This window comes from Tachysurus fulvidraco, chromosome 14, assembly GCF_022655615.1.
Source record: "Tachysurus fulvidraco isolate hzauxx_2018 chromosome 14, HZAU_PFXX_2.0, whole genome shotgun sequence".
Classification (NCBI taxonomy): domain Eukaryota; kingdom Metazoa; phylum Chordata; class Actinopteri; order Siluriformes; family Bagridae; genus Tachysurus; species Tachysurus fulvidraco.
The window spans coordinates 16,498,042-16,519,681 of record NC_062531.1 but is presented as its reverse complement, the minus strand read 5'-3'; the positions used below and the strand labels follow the sequence as shown (position 1 = coordinate 16,519,681).

The following is a 21,640-nucleotide window of genomic DNA, read 5'->3' as shown; positions in this document are numbered from 1 at the left end:
CAGCTGCTCTCTTGGTCCGATGCATAGATCTGGCAGAAATCTTCCTCAATGTGCCTTTATCTACCCAAACCCATCTGTGCTCTGAATCAGCCACACATCTCTTAATAGTGCGATCACGCTTAAGTTTTTGTGAAATATCTAATGTTTTCGTACCTCGTCCAAGGCATTGAACTATTTCACTCTTTTCATCAGTATAGAGATCCTTTTTCTTCAACATATTGCATGGAAAGGTGCCCTGCTTAATAATGTGGAACACCCTCCTTTAGTAGTTTTTTACCTTCAACTGGGCTCACCTGGCAATCTAATTATCACAGGTGTCCGAGATTTCAGTGATCAAAAGAGCCCTGAGACTCAATGCCATCCATGAGTTAAACTGAAAAACAAAATGTTTAATCTCTGTGACACTTAAATAGAATTTGTATAATAATTTGGAACAGGGTGTGTGTGTGTGTGTGTGTGTGTGTGTGTGTGTGTGTGTGTGTGTGTGTGTGTGTGTGTGTATACACACATGCAAACTAATGTTCTTGATGCACTGTTTGTTCAGGGGCTATGGTGGAAAACATGCTGGGTAGTCTGCTGTGCTTCCCAGCACCTGGACCTATTCTTTTGGACCCCTGCGGTTCAACGATGTCTGAAACCACAAGTGAGGCCTGGAGTGTGGAAGTCTTGCCCAGTGACTCAGGTGTGTTTTCAGTTTATCAGAGAGCATGTTTGAAAGCAATGGTTCTAACATATGTCTAATCAGATTCACAGATGTCTCCTGCTTGCTGAATACCTCCAATTGGGATATATTGGTGCTTTTAATCCTTTAATATTAGACTCCACAGATTTGGAAATATTTGTGATCCACCAAGGCCATACATCCCTGTTGCTGTAATATTAATGCAATTGTATACATTCTCTCTTGTTTAGACTGGTGGCTTTTGAGATAGGGCAAGCATTTTGTACAATGCTTCTAAATCTTTTAAGCTGATGCTCTACTCACACAAACCTGGTGGACAGTTTTTACTAGACAAATTAATTACAGTCAGGTCCATAAATATTGGGACATCGACACAATTCTAACATTTTTGGCTCTATACACCACCACAATGGATTTGAAATGAATCGAACAAGTTGTGCTTTAACTACAGACTGTCAGTTTTAATTTGAGGGCATTTACATCCAAATCTGTACATCCAACTGTAAAGTATTTGCAACCAAGTATTAAAAAAGTGAAAGTTTGATTTATGATTATTATTCTGTCCCATTACTTTTTGTCCCTTAACAAGTGGGAGGCACATATGCAAACTCTTGTAATTCCTACACCGTTCGCCTGATTTGGATGTAAATGCCCTCAAATTAAAGCTGACAGTCTGCAGTTAAAGCACAACTTGTACATTTTATTTCAAATCCATTGTGGTGGTGTATAAAGGCAAAAATGTTAGAATTGTGTCAATGTCCCAATATTTATGGACCTGACTGTATATTTTAGGAAGTCTTTTTAGTATCAGCAACAAAATATGTAAGTGCAAATATTGATAAAAACAAGAAAATAAAGGACTCTTGGTAAGCCAGTGCACATCATGCAGCAAAGGTTTATGGTCATTACCCCAATTATATATGCGGAATGCAGAGTGTGGGGCACGTTCAAAAGCAAACATCAGTAACAAGTTTTGAATGCTTCTGGAGAATCAAGTCCACTAATCAAGGACAATTCACAAAAGCTTGAACCATAGATGGGACCAATGTCTCAATCTTACTGGATCACTTGCACTACTTAACCAGGATATTTTATGCACCACAACTCACAGCAGTCAAAAAGCAAGGCTTTTGACTGCTGTCAAATGCCCCCTTTGTTACTTTTATAGATTTGGGTTGGGATTAAGTTAGGAAATGGATAGAAAGGCAGAGAAAACTATATATTATTTCAGATCATAAAATTAGCATGCTGTGCTTATCTAATTTATTTTATTTTTAACAATTCCCATTGTCTCAAAGCAGCTTTACAGAGGTATGGAAACAGAAGAGGGGAAAAAAGAAATAAATATATAATAATAATAAGAAGAAACAAGAATAAAAATAAATTAATTAATAATATTCTTAAATTGTTCTTATTATTAAATAAATATGCAATTAATGTTTAAAATTGATTTTAAAATATTAAAATTTAAAATACTACAGTTCCTCACAAAAGTCTTGTCGCTTATCTATGTGACCGGGTGGTAAAGAAAGAAACACACATGGCAACAGAATAGCTAAATAGTTATAAAGGGGTTTATTTGACTGCTGTTTTTGTTTTATTTTCAGTTTACAGCGGTCGGTGGGAACATCAGTAAACAAAAATAAATGAAAGAGAATAAACTATTACAAAATAATGTTTCACTAAAATGCAGTGTAAAAAAAATCTGTTCTTAACATTGATTTACCACAGATAAACACTGGCTAGAATCCCAGCACTAGATGCACACTCAATAAATTACACTTGAATAAACATCAAAAGACATTTTGAGTGTTCATGAGGCTGTATGAACATACAAATTCTAAGGGATTGTTTAACGAAAACTTCACTCAATTTACTGAACACACAGGCTCAGAAAATATAACAAAACAAAAATAAGCAAGAATATGATAAAGGAAATAAAGTGAATAAAATACGGTAGTGACTGAAACTTGTATTTGCACGTGACACGAGGATCACGCAGATTATATCGAACGGACCTCAACAGGAGGAACAGCACCATTTTTAGAATAAATTCTCCTCGATGTCAACTTGACACAGGATGCGACTGCCCCACAGAGTTCTCAAAAAAATGTCTGTTCTATTCTCACGCATGTACAAGGGAAATCTAGCGAGCCCAAACCAGCGACCTCTTAAAGGGCCACACACGCAATTTCAGCACAGTGAAAACTAAAGGCAAAAAAATTGTTTATACCGCTGGCCACATTCTCCCCTGCTAAAACCCACCATTGTCCTCAATGACATTAATGCAGGTTTCTAACCCCATTTACTGCTTCTCTGAAGAACACGCTACCCAGGCTTGCTAAACTTGAGAAAAGACCTCATGGCTGATCAAGAGAGGATTGCAAGCTGATCGGGGCTCATTAAACTGGTTCGATTGCACACCAGCATTGACACGACTAGTCCTTCTTGGTGCAGAAACAGGTTTCTTAAGTACAGGTTCATCTGGAACAAGAACAATGCCCTTTTCACCTGTAGGATCTAACTCCTACTGCTATGATGTCCTCCGCTGACTGGGAAACCTCTATTTCCACATCTCTAGTCACTTCAACATGGGGCAAAATAACCTCTTCCACTATTACACACTCTGGATCCACATGATCGGTTTCTGCTGAATCCGAGGGAACCACAGCTGCTGGAGCGGTTACACAACTTACTGCATCCGCTGTTTCAACCACAGGTATCGCACACGGTCGCAAGTCAACTCTGTGGACCCGCTTCTTAGGACCTCCCTCCACAGGCTCAACCGTGTATATATAGTACCTTGCACATCGATTACTCGGTACACCACAGGAGCCCAGGCATCCTGTATCTTATGTCTGCCTACAGGCCGGTGATGCAAGTACACTGTCTGCCCAACCTCAACCGAGGGACAGTAAACCTTTTGGTTAAGAGGAGCCAGTCTCTCGGCCGCTTTCTGCTCTGTAAATGCTCTTGCCTTTTCATGGGCGTCTCTGCGACGGCTCTGGTGAATAGCTAACCAATCCTGCCCTTTACTTACAGAATGTTCTTTGCCCAGGAGAGCATCTACAGGAAGGCGTGGTTCTACTCCAAACAACAAGAAATAAGGTGAATACCCAGTTGTAGCATGTGGGGTTACATTATACGCATGAACCAGCTCAGGAAGATGCTCTGGCCATCGCCTCTTCTTCTCAGGAGGAAGTCTTCTTGGCAACTAATGGATCGTTCGATTAAAGTGCTCGCATTGTGCATTACCTTGCGGATGGTAAGGGGTTTTGCGTGTTTTCCTAACCCCATACAAGCGACACAACTCAGCCACCACCTCACTCTCAAAATTCCTACCCTGATCCGAATGCAACCGCTCGGGTACACCATATTTCATGAACCACTCCCTCAACAGAATCTTGGCTGTCGTATCTGCTTTCTGGTCTCTGGTGGGGAATGCCTGTGTAAACTTAGTAAACACAACAGTGAACATCAACACATTTTCATGACCATCTGTGGCTGGTTCAAGCACAGTGTAATCAACAGCCACCACTTCCAACAGTCTGGACGCTAAAAATGGCTTCATAGGTGGAGGGATATGCAGGCAGGCTGGCAGAAGCAACTGTTTACACTCACCCAAGCGAAGGTCATTCACAACCCTGTAAAACAACCCATCCAACACTTGGATATATTTCCACTGCTTCAGCAGTGACAACACAGGCCTAGGTAAGTTGCTTCTCTCACGATTAATAGGCTTTCTCTGGCTACCCCCAAATTCATTGAAGGAACCCAGAACAGGATAACTTATCTGAAATTCCTTCAACTGAGCCATGGTATAACCTGGACGAGCAAACGTACACTCCTGAATGTCACTTTTCCCTGGACTACCCTCCCAGGCTCGGATCTGTCTAATCTTGCAACACTGGTCACCCCAATCAACAAATCAGGGTCTAAAGGTGTACCCCTATTGACCACATTACAGATGGCAACACAGTCATCAAACTCTTCCAAACTGTCAAGCTCCCCTGCTTACGGGTACCTAGAGAGGGCATCTGCTGCGACATTATTTCGTCCAGGACGATACCGTACCTCAAAATCGAAAACAGCAAAATGGGAACCACCTTTGCTCAATGGCACCCAGCTTTGCTGTTTCAAGATGACATAATAGGTTGTTGTCGGTGACAACCACAAATTTCGCACCTAACAGGTACCCCAGAACTTTTCTGAAACCGCCCACTTAAGGGCTAGAAGTTCAAGCTTCATACTGCTAATAATGCCTATCGTTTCTCTCTGCATTGCGTAGCCGACGACTTGCATAGGCAATCACTCTCTTAGAGTCCCCTTGTTGTTGGTAAAGGATAGCACCTAAACCGTCCTTGCTAGCATCAGTCTCAACGGTAAACAGAAGAGAGAAATCTGCAAAACCCAAGACTGGGGCCGAAGTAAGCTTCTCCTTTAACTGTTCAAAAGCTGTACAACACTGTTCTGTCCAAAGTGCAGAAAACTCTGGTCTCTTCACCATACTCTGTTGTCTTAGACAAAAGTTCACCAGGTCATGGAGAGGACCGGCAGTTTTAGAAAACCCTTCAATACATTTTCTGTAGTAGCTACAGAACCCTAGGAAGGACCTCAGTTCTTTCACGGAACTTGGCGTCTCCCGATTTCTTACAGCCTCTAAATTTCCTGGATCGGTTCCAATTCCTTGAGCAGAGATCTGATGACCTAAGAACTTAACCTGTTCCTTCAGAAAACTACACTTATCAGGCTTAACCTTAAGTCCTGCCTCCCTTAGCCTACGAAAGCCACCTCCAGTCTATTGAGGTGTTCTTGGAAGGTAGACGAATAGACAACGATATCGTCCAAATAAACCAGCAAAGTCTGAAATACTAAATCCCCCATTACGGACTGCATAAGGATTCGGAATGTGTACACACACCAAAAGGCATATGGGAGTATTCGAATATCCCAAACGGCGTGGTGAAAGCGGTTTTAGGTTGGTCTTGTTTTCACACGGCTATCTGATGGTACCCGCTAGCCAAGTCGATGGTGGAGAAAAATTTCGCACTCTGCAAAGCATCAAAACTCTCATCAATGCGAGGTAAGGGGAAAGCATCCCGCTTCGTTTTGGCGTTTAAATGCCTATAGTCCACGCACAATCTCAAGTTTCCATCTGTTTTCCGCACAAGTATTATGGGTGATGTGTACTACTAGGCTTAATGACCCCTTTTTGGAGTAGCTTAGTGATGTGTTCCCTGATTTCCCCATATTAAGTAGGTGGAATGCGACGGTATGGCTGTGCTATCGGTACATCATTGACCAAATGGATCTCGTGCTGCACTTTGTCGGAAAACCCTAATTCCTCATCACTTACCGCAAACACATCCATGTACCTCAGTAACAACTTTTTGAGTTCAGCCTGCTGCTCAGCAGTTCCACCCAAACTCAGCTCAGTAAGTAAGTCTGATAAGCCATCTGCTACCACCTGCCTCTCCTCTGTGCTCACAGTAATCTCCTCCACCCCAGCTTTTACCTGCTTGAACCTTACTTCACAACCCTCTCCAGAACATAATGATTCAACAGGAGAGAGAATATCCAGCCGGGTGAAAGGCTGCAGCCATATATCCTCGGTAGAGAGATTCATAGCTCGCACCGGAAAAAGTGGTGCTGAATTGGAAACAAGAGAAGGTACCACTATCAGCCCCTGAGGGAGGGGAAACTTCCCAAGCTCCAACAATAGGTGAGACGAACCCCCTGGACACCTATTCCCCTTTCCCCGGACTGTCAACGTCGAAACTGACCAAGCAGGAATATGCACTGTCTCCTTCCCAGCGATATGTGCAGCAATCTGTTTCTTAGCTTGACTGACACTTTGCATTTGCTGGAAAACTTCTTTCCAGTCAAGACCCTAACTCCCCACCCAGGGTGGTGTCAAACTCAGCATGCCCTAATTGCCTACACCTGCTTATAATGTTCATGCCGATGAGTGCTGGCACAGCAGATGGATTTCGTACATCTGTTACCACCAGGAACCCACACTCAGGCAGGGTGATACCCATAGTTTCAACTGGTAGTTCGAGATAACCCAAATACGGGATGCCTAATCCATTAGCAGCAGTAATTCTTAACCAACCAGATGTAGAAAACATATCCTTATATTCACCTGCCAAGTGCTCTTTAAAGAAGTGTTCGGTAATTGCACTGACGTGGCTTCTGGTATCAAGCAGACATGACACAGTCACACCTCCAATTTTCAGGTCAACCACGGGACACTTCCCCACAGCATGTTTGAGTAACCGATCACAATTTGAGTCAAGATGAGTTGAGCCTATTGCTTGCCCCCACATCTCCTGGCTCATAGCAACCGAGGGTGTGCATTTCCCGGCTGGTGAGGAAGATGGCTCATCGTCCTTGACCGCTTGTTTGTTTTTTCTCACACAGTTTCTTGCAATGTGCCCGACACCATTACATTTGAAACAAATCGGTTGGCCATCATCAGAAAATCTAGGCTGGATTGTAGACTTAGGAAACTTTAAAGACTCAAGCTTAGGGCATTGTAGAGTCAGCCTCTGAACAGCTTGAGTTAACTCCCCTATGGCTTTGCCCTGCTCTGCTACCACTTTCAGTACATCAAGTGTTACAGAGCCCGCTACAGGCATCACCATAACCGCTCACTGAGCTTCTGTAGCCTCAGAGTTTACGCTACAATTACTGGCTGCCTTACTAGCACGCGGTTTGCTATCTTCGAGAGACCACATTATTGCCTCATCCCTTACTTCGATCAAAGTAGACTGTGGTTTGTCCCTCTGTGTTACACACAGTGTGTTACATCTCTGACTCCCTCAACGAACTGGTCTCTAAGTGCAAGGCCAGCATTGGCGATAGCATCAGAGGACTGCCTTGAAATAATATTCAACATCTGTGAAAGGGCATGAGAGTATGTATGGAGGTCGCAACCCTTGCATTAACCTAACCTCTTCTACAGCAGCACCTTTTAGCAGAGAAAGAACAAAATCAGCTTGACCTTCAGGTGTTTGATTTCTCACAAGCAGCTCTCTTTCCACCTCTTCAATAAACTAATCCACATTTCTACCATCTTTGCATAGATCACCACTAAAAGGCTGAATGTGGCACTCTCTGGGCACATATAAATAGGACCTAGTTGGTTCTCTACTCTGGTTGGCAATAGCTACCATAGCTACAGCATGCTTCCTACTGAGCTCTTGTATCTGATCTTGCACATTACCCACACCCTCCCCACTAGCAGCACCATGTTCTATCCCAGCCTCTTCCCCCGGCTGCGACATGCTTAAAAGCTTTTTCAACAACACAGTCTTTGTGAGAATCTCTTTGTTTCCCAGTTCAAAGGATATACTGTCTGTAATGTGCATATAACACTCTCGTCCACTTCTGCCAAACACCCGTCACTGGTTCCTGATGCGCAACCACACTCGCAGTTCAGTAGCAGCTAGCGATGTTACCTCTCCCTCCAGTTTACCCGTCCCTTGGCCTCAAACCCTCGGCCGACGTCTCCAGCAGCTGGACGAACACCACATAGCTGACCACTCCCACTGCGTGTCCTGCAACTCAAGCACCAGCCACTACCGGATTTTTTTTTTTTTTTTTTTAAACAAAACAAACCAATGATGCGATCTACACTATACTGTTCCTGACTGTCAGATTACCCACTCCTGGTACCAAAAATGTAACCGGGTGGTAAAGAAAGAAACACACACGGCAACAGAATAGCTAAATTGTTATAAAGGGGTTTATCTGACTGCTGTTTTTGTTTTATTTTCAGTTTACAGTGGTCGGTGGGAACATCAGTAAACAAAAATAAATGAAAGAGAATATAAACTATTACAAAATAATGTTTCACCAAAATGCTGTGTAACAAAATCAGTTCTTAACATCGATTTACCACAGATAAACACTGGCTAGAATCCCAGCACGAGATGCACACTCAATAAATTACACTTGAATTTGAACGTACAAAATCTAAGGGATTGTTTAACAAAAACTTCTCACTCAATTTACTGAACACAGGCTCAGAAAATCTAACAAAAAAAAAATAAGAAGAATACGATAAAGGAAATAAAGTGAATAGTGACTGAAACTGGTGACAAGAGGATCACGCAGATTATACTCGAACCAACCTCAACAGGAGGAACAGCACCATTTTTAGAATAAATTCTCCTCGATGCAACACAACACACAGCATGTGACTGCCCCACAGAGTTCTCAAAAAAATGTCTGTTCTATTCTCACACATGTGCAAGGGAAATCTCGCGACCTCTTAAAGGGCCACGCACGCAATTTCAGCAAAGTGAAAACTAAAGGCAAAAAAATGATTTATACCACTGGCAACATCTATTTTGTAGAAACACCTGCTATTAACCTGACTTTTAGTTAATCAAGTGGTTTTAGAAATATATGAAAAGCGAAAACCCTCCCAAATGATGTTTAATGCACTGAAATAAATTAGTTTCACTGAAAAAAGATTCATCATTTAATCAAGACAGAAAGGTCAAATTTTGGCAAGACAAAAGTTTTGTCCCCTGTACAGAAATTGAACAAATTTACTGCAAATACAAAAATGTCAGCAAATTAAGTAGTGGTGCTGTGATCCAAATTTAATATCTTGTATGACTTCCATGAGCTTGAAGAACTGCATCCATGTGGTTTGGCAAGGATTCATACAATTTATTGGTCATCAGGAATAGCAAAGAAAGCAGTCTTGCATGCTTCCCAGAGTTCATCAATATTCTTTGGTTTCAACTTCCATGCTTCCTCTTTCATCCTTCCCCACATATGCTCAATGATGTTCATTGTTCATGCCTTGAGGAACTTTGATGCGGAGATGGAAGTATGCGATGGAGCATCATCCTGCAGAATTTGGCCTCTTTTTGGTTGGGAATATAAGAGGTAGCTAAGATTTCTTGGTATTTTAGACTATTGATGTTGTCTTCCACCCTGCAGATCTCTCGCACACCCCCATACTGGATGTAACCCCAGACCATGATTTTTCTGCCACCAAACTTCACTGTTTTCTGGGTAGGTCTCCTGCAATTTTTGCGGCGACTGTTGTGTAATTCAACAGAAGATTGACCTGAAAAATCCACCTTCTGCCACTTTTCCAGCATCCATCCTTTTAGCAGGCTGTGGGCCTTGGCAAATGCCACATGGTTTTACAATTGTCTTTTATTTAGTGCTGGCTTCTGGGCACTGATTCGACCATGGAGGCCATTTTGATACAGAATCTTACAAACTGTTCTGGTTGACACAGGGACTTCAGGTGACCAGGCCTCGTGGAGCTCTGCTGCAGTGGAAAATGGGTTGGCCTTGGATTTTTGAGAGAACAAACGGTCTTCTTGAACAGTTGTCTTGCGGGGTCTGCCTGACCTGGGTTTGTCCAAAATGGGCTTCCTGGGCTTCTCCAGTCTATTCAAATCTTTTTTATTCTCTGTACTTGATGCTGAGACACATTGAAGGTGTCTGCCACATCAGCAGTGGATCTGGTCTTCAGCCTCTTGATAATCAAAACTTTAGTCTCAGGGTGAATCTTAGGCATGTTTGCAGAGGTCGAGTTGCAGTTGATGTGAAGGTCTAGTGTTCTTTTTATACACACCTGAGACCTAATTGATCCATTATTAGTCACAGGTGAAGCTCATATGACAGGGTGACAATACATATGTCTTTGCAAAAATTTACTCAATGGGCTTTACCAAGCTGTGAATATTAGAATACTTTTTGACAGTTTCGTTTTGCACTGAAACATTATTACAAAAGCTGTTGGGATTAAAATGGGTTTTCTTGTAAAAAAAATAATAAAATCTTGATTAGAAATATATGTTAGCGGCACTTCGGGTCAATTTGTACACAAGCGACAAGACTTTTGTCAGGGACTGTATATATCTATCGCTAATGAGAGAGTCAATGGCGGCAAAGAAAAACTCCCTGAGATGATATGAGAAAGCAACCTTGAGAGTTACTAGGCTCAGAAGGGAACTAATCTTCACTTGTATGACACTGGACAATAAATAATGTAAATGTAAATAATGTCCTTTCTGCAACAGTTTATAATTGTGCAGCTGAGAGTTCCTTAGGAACTAATGGGTCATTGCAAACTCTGTGTTCAGCACAGACCTGATAAAGACCAGACCATACAGCTGACTGACACAACATTGGTTCAAAGAAGGCATGACAGTCTCTGGGCGGCTCCATCCACAACAATCCCATGAGACACTGGCTGACCATGCAGATCAATCTCTGGCATTGTAACCACTGGGCGACTAGACTCCAGCCAGGGATAGAACATCAGGATTGATGAAGTAGCTCCGTAAGAAGAGATGATCTGGCTAGGAACTCTGAACACTGGGAGCTTGGAAGTTGCATATATAGTGAGAGAGAAAGAGAGAAGAAAAATTGCTGTTAGTTATGATTGTAATCAGGTGATGGACAAACAAATTATGTGCAACATAAATGCAGACAGGAACTCCAGCAAGACTAGCTATGACAGCATAAGCTGACACAGACACGTGGGCTTCCTGGGATGTAAAGCTTCCCACCAATCTACAGTCTGCAAACCTGAGCAACTTGGGAGGGTGGTAAGCTGACAGCATCCAGACATCCCACAAGTCTGTTTCATAACTGTGGGGCACTGTGAGGAAAAAGCTCTGCCCCCTGCTGTAGTCTTTTGTACTTGAGGTACTAACAAATAGTCTGCACTTTTTTTTATTAAAGTAGGCATGACTGATCATAAAAATACAAAGATCTCTAGGGTACTGTGCTGCACTTCTGGTTGTAGTTAGGACTGTAGCTGCTGTGTTCTGGACTAACTAGAGCTTGTTTATGCTCCTACTGGAACAGTAACAGGATACTTACAACTTTAACCTGCACTGTCTCTGTGCTATGATGAGGCCTAAATCCTGACTGATACATCCATTCATTCATTTTTTTACTGCTTCTCCGAACTTCTCGGGTCACGGGGAGCCTGTGCCTATCTCAGGCGTCATCGGGCATTAAGGCAGGATATACCCTGGACGTAGTGCCAACCAATCACAGGGCACAAACACACTCTCATTCACTCACGCAATCACACACTACGGACAATTTTCCAGAGATGCCAATCGACCTATCATGCATGTCTTTGGAACGGGGGAGGAAACCGGAATACCCGGAGGAAAACCCCTGAGGCACGGGGAGAACATGCAAACTCCACACACAAGGCGGTGGTGGGAATCGACCTCCCAACCCTGGAGGTGTGAGGCGACCGTGCTAACCATTAAGCCACCGTACCCCCCTGACTGATACATTTCATTAATATTTTTTCCTATGTAGGTATGAGCTTAACTGCTGATCTACAACCTTTTCTAGGATCTTGGAGGGGAGGTTTGATATTGGCCTATAGTTTAACAGCTGGCTTGGGTCGAGGTCAGGTTTTTTTTTAATCATAACTTTTTGATTAAACTGATAAGCTTAAAATAGTTTGATAACTGCCAGCTTAAAATATTTCAGCACACAGCCAGTGCTAAGGGAAGAATTTATTATCTTTGTTGGATATGTGTTGAATAGCTACTGGTAGTATCTCTTTAAAGAAACATGTGGGTAGGGGATCCAGTATGCAAGTTGATAATTTTGAAGAAGATATCCATGAAAATATATCTCTTGAAGGGGATAAAAACGGTTTAAATACTGATCAAAAACAGAAATATTATATATCAATTTGTTTGGTATGAATGAATGGTCTGAATTTTCTGCCTGATGTTATCAATTTTTCCATTGAAATAATTCATGAAGTCCTTACTGCTACAAATAGATAGTGTGCGCTTTTTGACAGTGTTTTTATTCCTAGTTAATTTTGCTATGGTATTCATTACAAATTTAGGATTATTTTTTTATAATCTTTCGTGTTAATAAGGCTGGAGAAAAACACCGATCTGGCAGCGCTAAGAGATTTTTTGTAGCTATGAACTCTCTCCTTCCATGCTAATCAAAATACTGATATTGTCATATATACTGTTGTTTCTTCAGTGTTGTCACATGAAAAGATATAATCGAATATTTACAAAAATGTGATGGGTGTATTTACTTTTATGACATACTGTATGTGTAATACACTGGCAGTACATAACAAAATGTAACTGTCTCCATACTGTCACCAACTGTCAAATTTAACTCTTTACCGTTACTGTGCATGTTTGTAGAAACTGCAGATTTAAAACAAGAGGAGCGCTTACAGGAGTTAGAAAGCTGTTCAGGCATGGGAAGCACTTCAGATGACACTGAAGTCAGAGAGGTCAGCTCCCGACCAAGTACCCCTGGATTAAGCATCATCTCAGGTACCCATAAAGAAATCCATGCAGTTGTAAAAGAACATTTAGCTATCTTAAAAACACAACAATTCAAGTTTCATCTCCTTGTTTTGCTAGCCTGCTGTCAGAATCATTAATACTAATCCTCAATACCCTCAACATTGCACTCACCCAGAACATCTATATTAACTACAAATTATAAGTAACTACTTTATGCTAATTTGTCATGTTTATGAAAGTTAAAGCTTTTGAGTCATAGTAGTGTAGTCAAAGCAGGGATAATACTACAGAAAACTTTAAGACCACCACATCCTGTTTTCAAAACGAAACAAGAAAGCAAACCGTGACAGTGATGGTCACATTTTCCACTGGCATCGGAAAAAAACGCCTGGTGACATGGTTCTCCCAGAAGAGGGTCTTTCACTCCAATTGCTTTTTGTCAACCAAGGTGTTTTTAACCTTAAACATTGGTTATTTCTTCATATTTGACAGATCTTTCTTCTTGCAAGTTCTTTTTGTCCTTGAAACTACAAATGAGAGAAAGCTTTACATCATGCGTATATTTTTGCAGGCATTTTGCCATTACTGTAGACAATCTAGCCACGGTGTTGCAGGCTAGTGACTTATATGTTGGTCCCAAGCTTGTATAAACAGAGAGGGTGGTGTCAGTAATGGCATCTGGCATAAAACGTGCCAGATTTAAACTTGCAAATTGTCAGTGGGAATTCCATACCAGACCTGGGTCAACAATGACTGCCAACGGCACTGTTGACCTACAGGGTGGAAATTTGACTACTGTTGGTCAAGGAGGGAGAAGGGTTCATAGACCGAGAGAAGAGGAAAGGCAGGAGTATAGGTCTGAGAATAGAGACTCTTAACATGGGTACAATAACAGGGAAAGTTAGAGAGCTGTCAGACATGATGAGAGAGAAGGAACCTTCAAAGATATACTGTGTGTACAGGAAACCAGGTAGTATTGGAGGGGGAAGCAGACTGTTTTATTATGGTATGGATAGGAAGCGAAGTGGGGTAGGGGTGATTCTGAAGGATGTTTGTGAGGAATGCTTCATAGGTGAAAAGAGTGTCAGACAGGGTAAACAATTTGAAGTGAGAAATTGAAGGGGTAATGTTGAATGTCATCAGTGGTTATGCTCCACAGTGGTTATGCTCCACCACTCATGCTGTGAGTTAGAAGAGAAGGAATGATTCTGAAGTGAGTCAGAGTATTCCCAGATGGGAGAAAGTAGTGTTTGGAGCAGACTTCTACGGGCATGTTGATGAGGGGAAGAGAGGTGATGAGGAGGTGATGGGCAAGTTTGGTGCTAAAGAAAGGAACCTAGAAGAACAGATGGTGGATTTTGCTGTAGTTAACACTCATTTCCAGAAAAGAGAGAAATATAGAGTTACATATAAGAGGATGGATATAGTAGGATAAAGAAAGGACCGTATAAAATTGACAGGATTTTCTGGTATGTGGCAAAGGCCAAACAGAAAGCATATGATAAGTTGTATGACCGGATAAGCATGAGGGAAGGTGAAAAAGTCTTGTACAGATTAGTGAGACAAAGATAGAGATCGGAAGGATGTGCAACAGATACGGGTGATTAAAGATAGAGATTACAGGTAAGGAGAGTGTGCAGAGAAAATGGAAGGAGTATCTTGAGGACCTGATGAATGAGAAAAACAAGAGCGAAAGACGAGGAAGAGGTGACTATTGTAGAACACTAAATGGCAAAGATTAGAAAGGATGAGGTGAGAAAGGCTCTGGGAATAATCAAGAGTGGAAAGGATGTAGTCCAGATGACAAACTTGTGGAGGTGTGGAAGTGTCTAGGAGAGACAGCAGTGAAGTTTCTATTTAGATTGTTCAACAGGAATTTAGGGAGTCAAAAGATGCCAGAGGAAAGGAGCAGTGTTCTAGTGGCGATCTTTAAGAACAAGTGATGTGCAGAGTCGTAGCAACTACAAAGGCATAAAGTTGATGAAGCTATGGGAAACACAATGAAGCTATGGGAAAGAGTAGTGGAAGCTAGGCTAAGAAAGGAAGTGGATAATTGTGAGCAGCAGTATGGCTTCATGCCCACATAGAGCACTTCTAATGCAGTTTTTGCTCTGAGAATGTTAATGTAGAAGTACAGAAATGGTTAGGAGCTGCACTGCGTGGATTTATATAAAGTGTATGACAGGGTGCCGAGAGAGGATATCAGGAGTGGCAGAGAAGTACATCAGAGTAGTTCAGGATCTGTATGAGAGGAGAATGACTGCAAGGAGGTGTGCTGTAGTAAGTGATCTGTAGTGAGAGTAGAGAGCAGGAGGAACTCCTGGAAATGTGGAGGTCTGATCCGTAAAGAAAAGGAATTAAAGTCAGTGGTAGTAGGACAGAGACTGTGTGTTGAACAAGAGAGAGAAGTAGGACAGTGAGGTTACAGGGTCAGTGGTCAAAAAAGAGCAGGAGTTTAAGTATTTAAGGGTCAATTAGCCAGTGTGATAGGGAGTGTGGAAAAAAATTGAAGAGGTGAGTGCAGGTGGGTTGGAGTGGGTTAAGAAAAGTGTCAGGACGGAAGAGTGTCTATCAAAGGAAAGGTGCACCAGGCAGTAGTGAGACCAGCTATGACATATGGGTTAGAGACTGTGGTAATGAGGAAAAGACATGAAGCAGAGATATAGGTAGCAAAGATGATGTTTAAGATTCTATTTAGGAGTGAAAAGGTTGGACAGGATTAGGAATGAGCACAGGAGGGACAGCTCAGGTTGGTTGTTTTGGGGACAAGGCCAGTTAGGCTAGATTAAGATGGTTTGGACATGTGCAGAGGAGGAAGAGTGGTTACATTAGTAGAAGGACCTGCCAGGTAAGAGATCAAGAGAAAGGCAAAGGAGATACAGTGAGGAAAATAAGTATTTGAACACCCTGCCATTTTGCAAGTTCTCCCACTTAGAAATCATGGAGGAGTCTGAAATTGTCATCGTAGGTGCATGTCTACTGTGAGAGACGTAATCTAAAAAAAAGTTTTTCACCAGGTTTGCACACACTGCAGGAGGGATTTTGGCCCACTCCTCCACACAGATCTTCTCTAGATCAGTCAGATTTCTGGCCTGTCGCTGAGAAACACAGAGTTTGAGCTCCCTCCAAAGATTCTCTATTGGGTTTAGGTCTGGAGACTGGCTAGGCCACGCCAGAACCTTGATATGCTTCTTACAGAGCCACTCCTTGTCTCTTACAGAGCCATATCATACAAATAAATAGTTAAAAAATCATATATTGTGATTTCTGGATTTTTTTTTTTTTTTTTTTTTTTTTTAGTTTGTGTGTCTCACAGTGGACATGGACCCACGATGACAATCTCGGACCCCTCCATGATTTCCAAGTGGGAGAACTTGCAAAATAGCAGGGTGTTCAAATACTTATTTTCCTCACTGTATATGAATGTTTTGAAAGAGGACATGAAGTTAATTGGTGCAACAGTAGGGCATGCTGAGGATAGAGTTCAGGTGAAACAGATGATTCGCTGTGGCAATCCCTAAACGGAAAAGCCGAAAGTAGAAAATGCTTGCCATTAAGATCACTGTTTGTTCGGTGGGAACAAACTCTCAATGGCATTGATCATCTTTGTTGTGATGTACAATATTTTGTCCTTTTTATTTTTCTGGAGATGCACCAGGATGCAGTGGTCTTAAAAAGCTTGCTATAGCTTTAGCAGCAGTTTTATCAAGCGAAAAATAAAATCACACACGTTTGCTCTTTAATATCTTCCATGGGGTTTGAACCAGAAAAATCGCCAATAAGGAAGGAGACTATTTATTTTAGGGAGGTGCCACTTAATTAAAATAAAAAAAAATCATCCAGTAAATCTAATAACATGCCAGCCTTTATGCTTTTTGGAACCCTATATTTTAAGAGCATATCACTCGTATATTTTTTCAGACAAAAACAGCAGATAAGCCTTACATGAATACAAAATGATGCAAAGTTGCGCAGGCATGATCTCAGTAAACTCCTCAGAACCCCTCTGTTCCTCCTACCCATCTTATGTTAGTAGGAGTTTGTACAGATTGAAAAGCTAACAACTTTCTAATTATTTCTAATAGGAATTTTGTCCCATGGACCACAAAGTCCAGGAACATGTAGGATGTTTTATAGCTTGAAAACAGTATATTATATTTTGGATGTTAACAATGACAGTTGGACAATCTAATGGATTGTCATTTTCTGTAGGTATTAGTGCAACATCTGAAGACATTCCCAACAAGTTTGAAGACCTACGCTCAGAATGTAGCTCAGATTTTGGAGGCAAAGACTCTGTCACAAGCCCAGATGGAGAGGATTCTGTGCATGGTATAGATATCCAAATAGAAGTAACATTTATAGGAAAGCATGTATCCTAATAACTGTATCACTAAGTGAGCTGTAATGTAAATTGTTTCAACATAATATTGTATGCTGGTACACATTATAATTACATGGTGTTAAAGGATTTACTGGTGTTTAGCTTACCCATTTTCTCCCTTGCTTGGGTCTATCATTCATGCATCTCTCCAGGAGCCCATGGTTTGTCCTGTGGTCCTGCTCAAGCTGATTCTCTGCTGACCATGTTTGATCCCCTCTCCTGTGGACAAGGTAATGTAGATCTCCAGCATGCACTAATGTAGGGTTGTTTACATTTGCAGGTCAGTGTGCTATTTTAAATTATTGCAAAGCCCCTAAATGCTAAAAACCCAATAAAAAGTTTCTTATTCAATCATAATTAGTTCTAAACTAACATGCACTTTAAGGGTCTCTAGCAATTAAGCAGGTATAGTTTAATGTTCAATGTTTAATGTTTTTTTTGTTGTTGGTTTTTTGTCTCAACTTTTTTTTTTGGTTGTCTGCCCAGTTCCCATTTATGTCTTTGCTGTCATGTTTTTCGATGTAAGTTTTGGAAATTTTACAAGCTTGGAAATTTGCATAGTTAAAGCAACATAGGGATAGCAGCTAAAGAACACGATATCATCAAGGCAAGGTCACTTGAAATGATAAGAGATATAGGAGATATTAGTGAGACATAAGATAAAAGGTAACAAATTATATATAAAGCCGACTTTGAATCTCAGATATTACCATTGTTGTCAGCTTATTAGTTCTCTAACATTGTATACATTTCTGTGAAGTTGGTTCTTCCAGTGCATTGCCTTAATAGGCTCTAAGTGATAAAATTTCAATTGATAACATTTCCGATTCTACTCAGATCGTTCTGTAAATCAGACTATTCAAACAATTCAAATTTCGATCAAAATTACCAACATCAAACATACCTTTCCAGGAGCTGTTTGTTTCTCATCTGGTATTTACTAGTCAACATTTGAAGTGGATCAGAATCTTTCATCAAAGTTGTCCTAAAATCAAAATGTGTTTCCTTCACAATTCAATATTGTCATTAATGAAATGTCATCCCTTATGGCTTTTGATTAGTTACCAACTGACCTGTCAGTGGTGTCCATAATTGGGAACTTGTCATTGAAACAGTTTCACTTGAGTTTAATTTTATTTAAAGGCACCTTTCAGGGCACTCAATGACACCGTACAATTAAGTGGTGAATCTAAAATCAATACAACAAACAATAATTATTTACATTTAAAAAGTTTAAAATTGATCAGAGAAAGCTAATTTAAACAAGTGAGTTTTAAGAGATTTAGTTAGGTGAGTTTAGGAAGCATTGAAAATGCTGCTTTTAGTGAGATTGTAGGGTTCTGATCTCAACAGGGCTATTGGGATGCTGCAAGGAGGCATGACTGTGTGAAGTTACAGACTCAGTGGGAACATCTCAGTGTCATTTCCAGATGGAACAGGTTCAGAAGGTCTGGTACTGTGAGTAGAAGGCATGGTGAAGGCAGATGAGTCACAAATCCAAATAAAGATTGATACTAAAATGACCTTCAGTTGACAACAGGGTTGCCAGTGTCCACTTAGATGGTGAGGAAACGACTTCATAAAGTTGGTTTGAGAGCAAGAATACCAGCTGATATACCCCTTTCCAGAACACACAAACCGGCATGTCTGCAGTGGCCACAGAACACTGCAGATGGACACTTAATGAGTGGGGTACAGTGCTCTTCACAGAAAGCAACTCATCGTATGCTTTCTGTTTGGCCTTTGCCACATCCTTCTTAACTTAGCACTGTGATTCCTTGTAATCCTGTTGCAGTCTGTTCCTGTCCTGTTTTGTTGCTGCTCCAAAGCGTATGGTGATGGATGTGCACAGGACAGATCCAATGACTGCAGTGTAGAACTGCATCAACAGCTGCTGTGGCAGACCATACTTCCTTAATTGGCATAGAAAGTGCATTCTCTGCTGGGCCTTTTTGAGAATGGAGTTTATGTTGGAGATTCTTGGAAAATGGTAGTGCTCTGAAACTTGAAGGTCTCCACAGATGACACAGGGCTGTTGGATATTGTGAGGGGGAGTGGTGTTGAGGGGAATTTCCTAAAGTCCACTATCATCGCCACAGTTTGAGTGTGTTTAGCTCTAGGCTGTTCTGACTGCACTATAGCACCAGCCGCTTCACCTCCTGATAATATGAAGACTCATGGATGAGTCTTGTACGAGACCGATTAGCATAGTATCATCTGCAAATTTCAGGAGTTTAACAGTATAGTGTGAGAATAGCAGTGGGGAGAGGACACATCCCTGAGGAGTGCCAGTGCTGTCTGTGCGAATACTGGAGGTAATAGCTCACATATATTTGAATGTTGGCATTCATTCACCAGAGCATCACAGGTTGCCCCACAATAGGGTTTAGGTCTGGAGACATGCGTGGCCCATCAATCACCTTTAGCTTCTTTAGCAAGGCAGTGGTTGTCTTGGAGGTGTGTTTGTGGTCATTATCATGTTGGAATACTGCCCTGTGACCCAGTCTCTGAAGGGAGGGAATCATGCTTCAGTATGTCACAGTACATGTTAACATTCATGGTTCCCTCAAAGCTCCCCGGTGCCGGCAGCGATCATGCAGCCACAGACATGAAGATCACCATGCTTGACTGTAGACAAGACGCACTTTCCTCACCTGGTTGCAGCCACACACGCTTGACACCATTCATTCATTCATTTTCTACCGCTTATCTGAACTTCTCGGGTCACGGGGAGCCTGTGCCTATCTTGGGCTTCATAGAGCATCAGGGCAGGAAACACCCTGGACGGAGTGCCAACCCATCACAGGGCACACACACTCATTCACTCACGCAATCATACACTACGGACAATTTTCCAGAGATGCCAATCAACCTACCATGCATGTCTTTGGACTGGGGGAGGAAACCCCCGAGGCATGGGGAGAACATGCAAACTCCACACACACAAGGCTGAGGCAGGAATCAAACCTTGAGGTGTGAGGCGAACGTGCTAACCACTAAGCCACTGTGCCCCCCCCCACTTGACACCATCTGAACCAAAAATGGTTCCCGTAATCCATGTGCTTAGTCTGCTTGTCTTCAGCAAACTGTTTGTGGGCCTTCTTGTGTATCATCATTAGAAGAGGCTTCCTTCTGGGACAACAGCCATGCAGACCAATTTGATGCAGTGTGTGCGTATGGTCTCAGCACTGACAGGCTGATCCCCCACCCCTTCAACTACATTACATTTACATTTACATTTACAGCATTTGGCAGACACCCTTATCCAGAGCGACGTACATAAGTGCTTAAATCTCTAACACTGAATACATTAATGCTGGTTCACTAGGTTACATACTTAAGATACCATGAGTTTAAAACATTTGTTCAGTTACAATGAAAAAGTGTCAGGTTTGTTTTGTTTTTTTTTAAATGCAAAGGATAAGGAAAGAAGTGCTAGTTGAAGTGCATCCTGAAAAAGTAGGTCTTCTGAAAAGAAGAAAATAGCCAGTGACTCAGCTGTCCGGACCTCTATGGGAAGTTCATTCCACCACCTTGGTGCCAGTACAGAGAAGAGTCTTGTAGTATACTTGCCTCTTACCCTGAGAGATGGTGGAACCAGTCGAGCAGTGCTGGTAGATCGGAGGTTGCGGGGTGCAGTGCGAGGAATGATGAGGGCTTTGAGGTAAGAGGGAGCTGGTCCATTTTTGGCTTTGTAGGCCAGCATCAGTGTTTTGAATCAGATGCGTGCAGCTACCGGAAGCCAGTGGAGGGATCACAGCAGCGGGGTGGTATGCGAGAACTTGGGCACGTTGAAAACAAGCCGGGCAGCTGCATTTTGGATCATTTGCAGAGGACGGATTGCGTTCATAGGTAGACCTGCCAGGAGTGCATTGCAGTAATCCAGTCTAGAAATGACAAGAGACTGAACAAGTACCTGGGCAGTCTGTGTGGACAAAAATGGCCGAATCCTTCTAATGTAGAGAAGAAACCGACATGAGCGAGTCACATTTGCAACATGAGAGGAAAAGGACAGTTGATTGTCCATGGTTACCCCAAGGTTGCGAGCAGTGGCTGAAGGGGAGATCAGATCGTTGTGCAAGGATATAGCAAGATCTTGACCTGGGGATGAATCACCTGGGATGAACAGCAGTTCAGTTTTGCTAGGATTGAGCTTTAACTGATGAGCAGTCATCCATGATGAAATTTCTGCCAGACATGCTGAGATCCGGTCAGAAGCTGTGGCATCTGAGGGTGGGAAAGAGAAGATAAGTTGTGTATCATCAGCATAGCAGTGGT

At 41.9% G+C, this 21,640-nt stretch overlaps 1 protein-coding gene across 7 annotated transcripts in view; it reads left to right on the top strand.

Moving 5' to 3' along the window:
• Window positions 1–21,640, top strand: part of gapvd1 (GTPase activating protein and VPS9 domains 1) — a 114,288-nt gene that overhangs the window by 74,742 nt on the left and 17,906 nt on the right. For 6 of the 7 annotated variants that reach the window (XM_047799733.1, XM_047799732.1, XM_047799731.1 and 3 more), the window contains exons 12-15: window positions 545–682; window positions 12,871–13,005; window positions 17,191–17,310; window positions 17,515–17,592. In XM_047799733.1, coding sequence (XP_047655689.1) covers window positions 545–682; window positions 12,871–13,005; window positions 17,191–17,310; window positions 17,515–17,592 — 471 coding nt within the window. Of the gene's footprint in view, window positions 1–544; window positions 683–12,870; window positions 13,006–17,190; window positions 17,311–17,514; window positions 17,593–18,715; window positions 20,219–21,640 lie in introns of those variants that run through there. The other variant, XM_027171032.2, reaches the window with a different exon arrangement.